The sequence below is a fragment of the Somniosus microcephalus genome, chromosome 14 (genome assembly GCF_052327205.1).
Source record: "Somniosus microcephalus isolate GS21.2 chromosome 14, FLI_Smic_1.0, whole genome shotgun sequence".
NCBI classification, from domain to species: domain Eukaryota; kingdom Metazoa; phylum Chordata; class Chondrichthyes; order Squaliformes; family Somniosidae; genus Somniosus; species Somniosus microcephalus.
This window is the reverse complement of record NC_141000.1, coordinates 17,684,396-17,694,185: the sequence shown is the minus strand read 5'-3', so window position 1 is coordinate 17,694,185 and position 9,790 is coordinate 17,684,396. Positions and strand designations below refer to the sequence as shown.

The 9,790-nt window shown below is 45.7% G+C and overlaps 1 protein-coding gene across 1 annotated transcript in view; it reads left to right on the top strand.

Moving 5' to 3' along the window:
* The first annotated feature begins 3,127 nt into the window (after positions 1-3,127).
* Positions 3,128-9,790, top strand: part of LOC147107357 (pyruvate dehydrogenase E1 component subunit alpha, mitochondrial-like) — a 36,675-nt gene continuing 30,012 nt past the window's right edge. Inside the window, exon 1 of the mRNA XM_086006305.1 lies at positions 3,128-3,271. Within this exon, the coding sequence (XP_085862431.1) occupies positions 3,221-3,271 (51 nt within the window). The 5' untranslated portion in view covers positions 3,128-3,220. The remainder of the gene's footprint in view (positions 3,272-9,790) is intronic.

Genomic DNA, 9,790 nt, shown 5'->3' with positions numbered 1-9,790 from the left:
GGTGCGCTGCAGCAACTCGCCAAGGCTTCTTTGCAGCATCTCCCAAACCCGTGACCCCTTCCACCTGGAAAGACAAGGGCAGCAGGCACATGGGAACACCACGACCTCCAAGTTCCCCTCCACGTCACACACCATCCTGACTTGGAAGTGTATCGCCGAGCCTTCATCATCGCTGGGTCAAAATCCTGGAACTCCCTACCTAACAGCACTGTGGGAGCACCTTCACCACACGGACTGCAGCGGTTCAAGAAGGCAGCTCACCACCACCTTCTCAAGGGCAATTAGGAATGGGCAATAAATGCTGGCCTTGCTAGCAACGTCCACATCCCATAAACAAATAAAAAAAACATGTGCTTGCTTTATTAGGCCAGAGTGAACTGAGCATGCTCATGCCAAACCATGTGATAATGCATTACACCAATATTTGTGATTCCTTTCACAATTGATTGATTTTGCTCTATTGTTTTAATGCCTGAGATTAGGAGACAGAGAGGGAGAGAAAAAAAATGTAATGCAAAATCAACAAGTCATTCAATTCAATGACAAATGTTGGCAACTAATTGGCAAAACTAAAGCCCATTTAAACATTAAAACTTTCGATTTACCGGCACCTAAATAACCGGAAATGTCAGTTAACTGGCAAAATTCAGGAGTCGGTTCAGGTAACTTTTATTACTTGCACAGCAACAAATGGAGGAAGGCAAGGGTGTGGCTGCAGCTGTTGCTAAGCTACAGAGACGCTTGCAACTTGTGGACGTTGTTCTGAAGCCAACAAGGTTTGTTGCTTTATACGGAGCTCTCAGCTCCGTATCTTTTACCATAGCGTTCGGTTATCCGGAATTTTTGATGAACCGGCACCACGTCGGTCCTGTCCGTGCGGGATACCAGAACGTTTCCTGTACTGTCTTCTTAGGCAGTCCCTCGGAACTGAGGATGACTTGCTTCCACATTAAAAATGAGTTCTCAGGTGACTGATGAGTCCAATGCGGGACCTACACTCTCTGTCACAGGTGGAGCAGGCGGTGGTTGAAGGGGCAGGTGGGTGGGGTGCTTGGGTTGACGTGCGCTCCTTGCGCTTGGCTTCCGCTTGCTCCCGGTGAAGAGACTTGAGCTGTTCGGCGCCTTCCCGGATGCTTCTCCTCCACTTTGTGCGGTCTTGGGCCAGGGATTCCCAGGTGTCAGTGGGGATGTTGCACTTTTTCAAGGAGGCTTTGAGGGTGTCCTTGAAGCGTTTCCTCTGCCCACCTAGGGCTCTCTTGCCGTGTCGGAGCTCCGAGTAGAGCGCTTGTTTTGGGGGTCTCGTATCGGGCATGCGGACGATGTGGCCCGTCCATCGGAGCTGATCGAGCGTGGTCAAAGCTTCGATGCTGGGGATGTTGGCCTGAGTGAGAACACTGATGTTGTTGCGCCTATCCTGCCAATGGATTTGCAGGATCTTGTGGAGGCAACGTTGGTGGTACCTCACCAGTGCTTTGAGGTGCCTGCTGTACATGGTCCATGTCTCTGAGGCATACAGCAGGGCAGGTATCACTGCCGCTCTGTAGACCATGAGCTTAGTGCCTGGTTTGAGGTCCTGGTCTTCAAACACTCTCTTACTCAGGCGACCGAAGGCTGCACTGGCACACTGAAAGCAGTGTTGGACTTCGTCATCGACGTCTGCCCTTGTTAACAGTAGGCTCCTGAGGTATGGAAAGTGGTCCACGTTGTCCAAGGCCTTGTCGTGGATTTTGATAATTGGGGGGCAGTACTGTGTGGCAGGGGCAGGTTGGTAGAGGACTTGTGTCTTACGGATGTTTAGTGTAAGGCCCATGCTCTCGTACGCTTCGGTGACGGTGTTGACGATGGTTTGGAGTTCGACCTCCGAGTGAGCGCAGACGCAAGCGTCATCTGCATACTGTAATTCGCAACAGTGGATGGGACGACCTTGGATCTGGACGGGAGGCGACAGAAATTGAATTGTTCTGTAAATTAGCTGCACTCCAGCGGGGAGCTTACTGAGGGTGAGATGGAGCATTGCAACAAGGAAGATCGAGAAGAGCATTAGAATGATGACACAGCCTTGCTTGACCCCAGTCCGTACGTGAATTGGGTCTGTGGTGGAACCGTTGGTCAGGATTACGGCTTGCATGTCATTGTGAAGCAGGCGGAGGATGGCGACAAACTTTTGAGGGCAGCTGAATTTGAGGAGGACACTCCATAATCCCTCACGGTTGACAGTGTCGAAGGCCTTTGTGAGGTCAAAGAAGGCCAGGTACAGCGGTTGGTGCTGTTCCTGCATTTCTCTTGTAATTGATGCGCGGTGAAGATCATGTCCATTGTGCCCCTTAGTGGGCGGAATCCACATTGCGACTCTGAGAGGAGCTCTTCGGCCACTGAGAGAAGGCGATTGAGGAGGATTCTTGCAATGACTTTCCCTGTGGCAGACAGCAGGGGAAACTCCTCTATAATTTACACAATGGTTCTCATCAAAACAGGTTACAGTTTTAAACCAAAATGAGTGATACTTGCAGATCTGCTCAACTGTGTGAATGGCAAGATATCCCTGAAAGAAATTGTAGTTAAAAAGTTCCTCTAGTGAAAATTGGGGAGGGTTTCCTCTGGTTCTCTATGTGTTAAAAACATCAAACCAAAACTACAAAGTGGGGAACATTTCCTCTGACATTTCTAAACCTGTTCTTTTAAAACTCACTGACAATTCCGCTGGAAATAACAACTGCAGGAAATACAAAAACAAAATACTGCAGATGCTGGAAATCTGGAAAAAAAAACAGAAAATGCTGGAGATAGTCAGCAGGTCAGGCAGCATCTGTGAAGAGAGAAACAGAGTTAACATTTCAGGTCGATGACCTTTCGTCAGAACTGGAAAAAAGCAGGAAATGGAACAGATTTTTAAGCAAGTGTAGGGGCTGGGAAATGGAGGAGGGGATGAAAGAACAAAAGGGAAGGTCTGTGATAGGATAGAAGGCAGGAGAAGTTAAGAGACATTCAAGGCAAAAGGAGATGGTGGAAATCTCTCCCCCACCCCCCATCAGTGTGAGGTCTGAGATGTGCTTTCTCACTCAGGTGTAGCTGTCAGTCGGTCACTCTCCCTTTGGAGCGTTTGGTGGTTCCTCACTCCGGGCAAGCTGACGGTTGGCCAGCCGCCGCCACTCTCTCCGCGCCGCTTCACTCCGGGGAAGCTATCAGTCGGCCGGCCGCTCGCTCGCTGTGGGACTCGGTGATGACCAAGATGCTGCGGCTCCTGGGCAAACTGATCAGGGGCAGCAACAGCGTGAGTAGCGGGGCCGCGGAGGGAGAGAGGCAAAGAGGCCGGGGCGAGGGAGGCCGGGGAGGGAGGCCGAGCTCCGAGCTGGGACCCGGCCTGTGCAGGCCGCGGACACCGCTCCGGGGAGACTGTCAAGTCCCGGGCCCGAGTGCGGTGGGTTTCACGCTGGGTCCTCGGTGGGCTGCTTCTCACCGCCCGGGCTTCAAGGTCACCCGGGCCCGGGGCTGCTCCTCCTCCTCCTGGTTTCAAGATATTCTCAGTTTTGATCTTCAAAGTGAAGAGCGGCAGAGTTGTGAGGAACGGCGAGCGAAAGGTGGTCACAGCAGCAAAACCAGGTCGTTTAGGCAAACAATCCAGGAGAGGTTTAAAAGTAATGGAATTGTAAAATAAGAGCAGAGAGTGGTGTAAATACACCGGCTATTCTTTACATTTATAAAGCGCTTTAGGACGTCCTGAGGTCATGAAGGGTGCTCGCTAAATGTAATTAATTCCTTTCTTTCTTTGCTCTGTTTAAGATGCTGACAGACATGCTCTCTGTATTTCCAGTCATTGTAAACCCAGCTCTGGGTTATATATGGGTTGCTGATCAGCTTCCCGCTGCTCCTGCCTCTCTCATAATAGTTTTCTGATCAGAGCAGCTATAGGTAATGGTGCTTTAACTAACTACTGTACCTGAGACAGAAAATATTGTGGAAATGCCTCTTCAGTAAAGGTCTGCCTTATTCACCGCTAGTGATTCAGAGGCTATTATGCCATTTTATTCACCGACTGGTATGGGTGATGCTGCTAACACCGTCTCCTTAGCCCTGTTGGGACCTTGCTGTCTCTTGCTCAATCATTTAACCTTGGTTTCTAAAGGTTACATAGTTTGATGCATGACATTCTGAAAAAAATGAAGTCAGTTTAAACATATTTCAGTGGATTTGCAATCTGTCATCTGCCCCAAGGCCCTGAGACCTCTCTTCGCACCCCTGCTGCCACCGTTTAGAGCTGGGGTGGCCTCGAAGATCACGTCATTAAACACTTGTAGTTAGTTGTGAGTCTCAAGGTTACCCAACACTCACTTGCCTTGACATACACACCATGTTATGATGTTCTCTCTGGTGGACAAGGAATTTGTTCGTACCTGGCTGATCCTGAATAGTTAACTTTCTGCCAATCAGTTTGGTGGTGACAGTAGACACAAAGGGCAGCCTGGAGTACTTACTCCTATCATCGTGGCTGAAGGTATCACTTGAGACATGTTGTCCTGGGGGAATTTAGAGAATAGGGAGCAATTTTTTTTTTTTAATTTGAAGAAGTCCATCATACAGTATTTGTTTCCAAGCCCGCACTCTTTTTATGATAAATGTTTGTCAAACCTGAAAGAAAAGTAGGTTAAGAACATAAGAAATAGGAGCAGGAGTCTGCCATTTGGCCCCTCGAGCCTGCTCCGTCATTCAATAAGATCATGGCTGATCTTCTACCTCATCTCCACTTTCCTGCACTATCCCCATATCCCTTGATTCCCTTAATAGTCAAAAATCTATCGATCTCTGTCTTCAATATACTCAATGACTGAGTTTCCACAGCCCTCTGGGGTAGAGAATTCCAAAGATTCACCACCCACTTGAGTGAAGAAATTTCTCCTCATCTCAATCCTAAATGACCGACCCCTTATTCTAAGACTGACCCCTGGTTCGAGACTCCCCAGCCAGGGGAAACATCCTCCCTGCATCTACCCTGTCAAGCCCTGTAAGAATTTTGTATGTTTCAATGAGATCACCTCTCTTTTCTAAACTCTAGTGAATATAGGCCTCGTCTACTCAATCTCTCCTCATAGGACAATCCCCCCATCCCAGGAACCAGTCTGGTGAACCTTCGTTGCACTCCTCCTATGGCAAGTATATCCTTCCTTCGGTAAGGAGACCAAAACTGTACAGAATACTCCAGGTGTGGTCTCACCAGGGCCCTATATAATTACAGTAAGACGTCTTTACTCTTATACTCAAATCCTCTTGTAATAAAGGCCAACATACCATTTGATTTCCTAATTGCTTGCTGTACCTGCATGTTAACTTTCAGTGATTCGTGTACAAGGACACCCAGGTCCCTCTGAACGCCAACATTTCCCAGTCTCTCTCCATTTAAAAAATACTCTGCTTTTCATTTTTCCTACCAAAGTGGATAACTTCACATTTCTCCACATTATATTCCATTTGCCATGTTCTTGCCCACTCAATTAGCTTGTCTATATCCCCTTGAAGCCTCCTTGCATCCTCCTCACAACTTACATTCCCACCCAGCTTTGTATCATCAGCAAACTTGGATATATTACATTTGGTCCCCTCATCCAAAGAATTGATGTAGATTGTGAATAGCTGAGGCCCAAGCACTGACCCTTGCGGTACCCCACTAGTTACAGCCTGCCAACCCGAAAATGACCTGTTTATTCCTACACTCTGTTTTCTGCCTGTTAACCAGTCCATGCTAGTATATTACCCCCAATCCCATGAGCGCCATTTTAGCTTTACGTTGGTGGTAGGAAAGATAATGGAATCCTTGCTCAAAGAAAAATATCTACAAACTGAAAACATAGAGTATTCCGCATCGATTACAATGCTTGACCAACCTCATTGAATTCTTTGAAGAAGTAACCGGGTAATGTAGTAGATGTAATATATTTGGATTTCCAAAAAACCTTCGCTAAGGTACTGCATAATTGACTAAGGGCAGAACATATGGAGTCGGGGGACAAGTAGCAGAATGGATAGCAAGCTGCGAGAAAACAGAGAACAAGGGTTAAAGGTACAGGAAACTGTGCTATCCAGCACCCACGGGACCGAGCTGCTGCCGTTGCCTCAAAACTGCCGTACTCTCCAGAGTTAATGTTGAGAGATACGGAGATTCTTATCTCCGTATTTGACAACAAACACTGTTGCTTAGCAACAGCTTCTAAACACTCGGGTATGGCCTGCAAGCTCTGTAGCTGAAGCTGTTGCTATAGCTACAGACCTTGCACAGCTTGACTGTTCAAACAAAGCAAAAAAAACAAACAAAAAGAATAAAAAACGGCTGCTGATTTTTGCCAGTGGCTCCAGATTGCCGGATAGCTCACCTCCGGATAGCACAAAGTTTCCTGTAGTTACTCAGATTGGCAAATGGTGCGAAGTGGTGTTCCACAAGGATCAGTGCTAGGGCCACTGTTCACCATTTACATAAATGATTTGGATTCGGGAATCTGAAGTACAATTTGAAAATTTGTGGGGGAATTTAGTTAATACAGAGGAGAACTGCGACAAAATACAGGAAGACATTAATAAACTTGCAGAATGGGCGTTGAACTTCAATATAGATAACTGTGAGGCAGTGTTCGCTCTAAATTGTCTTTGTGCGCGGTCTGTTTATTTCAATGTGCGGTCTCTTTAAATTTCTGCGCATGCGCGGTAGTTCAAAAGCTTGTGAGCGGCTTGTGAGGTACCTTGCAGATTACTGCGCGGCCGTGCACGCGCAGCTTAAAGGGAAAGTTCGTGTGAGGTAGTACATTTTGGTAGGTAGAATAAGGAGGCCTTCTACTCCTTCGAAAATAGTGTCTAAATGGGGTAGAGGAACAGGGATCTGGGGGTATAGATACACAAATCACTGAAAGTAGTGATGCAGGTTAATAAGGCCATTTAAAAAAAAAAAAAGCACTGGGGTTCATTTCTAGAAAGATTGAGTTGAGAAGCAGAGAAGTTATGTTATGTTACTTGTATAGAACCATGGTTAGACCACAGTTGGAGTACTATGAACAGTTCTGATCTCCATGTTGTAAAAAGGACATAGAAGCACTGGAGACGGTGCAAAAATTATTTATTAGGATGATACCAGAACTGAGAGGTTATACCTATCGGGAAAGATGGAACAGAAGACTGAGGGGTGACCTGATGGAGGTCTTTTAAGATTATGAATGGGTTTGATAGGATAGACGTAGGGAAGATGTTTCCACTTGTGGGGGAGACCAGAACTAGGGGCCATAAATATAAGATAGTCACTAATAAATCCAATAGTGAATTCAGGAGAAACTTCTTTACCCAGAGAGTTGTTAGTATGTGCAACTCGCTACCAAAAACAGTAGTTGAGCCGAATAGCATAGATGCATTTAAGGGGGAGCAAGATAAACACATGAGGGAGAAAGGAATAGAAGGAGATGTTGATGGGGTGAGATGAAGAAGGGTGGGAGGAGGCTCGTGTGGAGCATAAACACCAACATGGACCTATTTGGCCGAATTCCCTGTTTCTGTGCTGTTAATACTTGTAATTTTGTCACGATGTTGCAAGTGAAGTGTTCAAAGCAGATTCAAAACAATCATAGCATTGTTTGTAAGCCAAGCAAGAAAAAGATTTGCCAATTGCTTTTTATGTAGGTACTGCCCCTTTAATACATTCTGTTGATTTGATTAATCAAATCTATTATAACTCTTCAAAACACGCTAGGTCATCACAACCCTATCCTGTGGTAATTATAACTGAGGATAATTGCTTTGCCCTGTTGTTGCTAGTATTTTCTGCGTGAGTCATTTTCTGTGTATATGTAGGTGGAAATTTCTACAGATATATATTCCGTTTTGTGAGAGGCCTTACAGTCACTACTCTGCCCAGTTCTGTTATTGCGTCTGTGTAAAACCTTGTCTACAAGGTTGGCATTTGGTCAGTTGATCAGTGAACTAAAATTCACATCCTTCAGCGTCTTTCCATTGAGGCTACACTCCCAATTCTTATTGTTCCTTCCACAATGTATTGCCTCGCACTTCTCCACATTAAGTTGCATCCAGCACCTATCTGCCCATCTGATTAACCTGTCTCTATCTTCCTGAAGTCTTTTACAGTTTTTTTTTATTCACTCATGGGATGTGGGCGTCGCTGGCAAGGCCAGCATTTATTGCCCATCCCTAGTTGCCCTTGAGAAGGTGGTGGTGAGCTGCCTTCTTGAACCGCTGCAGTCCATGTGGTGAAGGTACTCCCACAGTGCTGTTAGGGAGGGAGTTCCAGGATTTTGACCCAGCGACAATGAAGGAAGAACCAAGTCAGGATGGTGTGTGACTTGGAGGGGAACTTGGAGATGATGGATACGCCTGCTGATTCTGACTGTTTGCCGCCACCGTCTCCCTTGATTTATGTGGCATCGGTGATAGTGCTCCCTATGTTTAAATCCAAATCAGTGAACACAAGTTCTGATGCAAAACAAAAATTGGTTTCATAGCCTGTTTGTTTAAAACTGGGAGCCAAATCAGCATAGAGAAAAATTGATGCTCGATCACGATTGTAGGCATTACATGTTTAATGGAATTTGAGTCAGCTGAAAATGCACAAAAAACCTGGCCACAGATTCATGCCTCCTCCACCTTCCCTTGTAGCAGCAAGTTTCAAGCTTGTATGGATCGTTTACAGAGGAAAAGACCTCTACTATAGAGGAACGCAAGTTAAAAGGTAGCAAGAAGGAAAGTCGGGCAGGATTTTGTCATCCAAAGAACAATACAATTGTGGAACAAATGACGAGGAAAGGCCACTGAAAGGGATGTTATAATTGAGCATAAGAGGCAGTTCGAAGTGTTTCTGGAGAGAGAAGGGATTGAGGGATATGGTGAGAAGGCAGGTAAATGCAGGTTGTATCAAAAGCTTATTGGGCCTAATGGTTGTTTCCTGTTCCTACAAATTCTTGTGTTCAGTTTAGCCAAGCCTCACCTGCTTTACTGCACCCTGACAAATGAAATTTAATTGAAAAAAAGAACTGTAGAATATAAAAGACAATCCAAGCTAAATTTGGGCAAGATCAGAAGTGGTGGGTCAAGTAAATGCCGTTAACTGTCCCTTTTATACAGATTCTTGTGGAAATGCATTGTGTTGGAGCTCCCAGTCCTCTGCAATCTGCCCTGTTACATTGAGGGCATTTTCTCATCATTTGTTTCACACTTCTATTATTCAGATATTTCCTGGTACATTTCAGCACCATACTGGCTTTGAGCTATAACTTTAGATTGCTTTTTACCCATAATTATAATTGTAGATAAGTGACCCCCCTTCAGTATTCGGATTATCCTTCACTTTGCTTTCTTCTTGTATCTCGGTGTTCTATCATCGTGATGGAATTAAACACTGTAGAAAAGGACCTGGAACTAGTTTTCTTCAACTAGTTTTCTTCATATCTTGTAGTAGCAAATTGTGCATTATATTGTAGAACTTTAATATGTAGTGAGCACTTTTAAAGAATGATAAGCTACCATGCAGTATAGCTGGTTAATGCCCATGTATAAATGCTTGCAAGGCATTGAGTATGTTGGCAGCCAGCTGTGACACAAACTGCTCCCCCTTCCCCACATCTGGGGGTGAGGTGGGGGGGGGGGGAGGCAGGGAGTTTGAAGGGTGGATCAAACCTGACTTCACCTGATGGTTATAAAGTGCTGGTGCTGTGGTATTATGGTGTATGGTGTTGTCTGAATTCCTTGGTTCGATTCTACCCCTGTAATTCAGTCCAGATCCCCCCTGAACAATAGAATGGGCTGTATT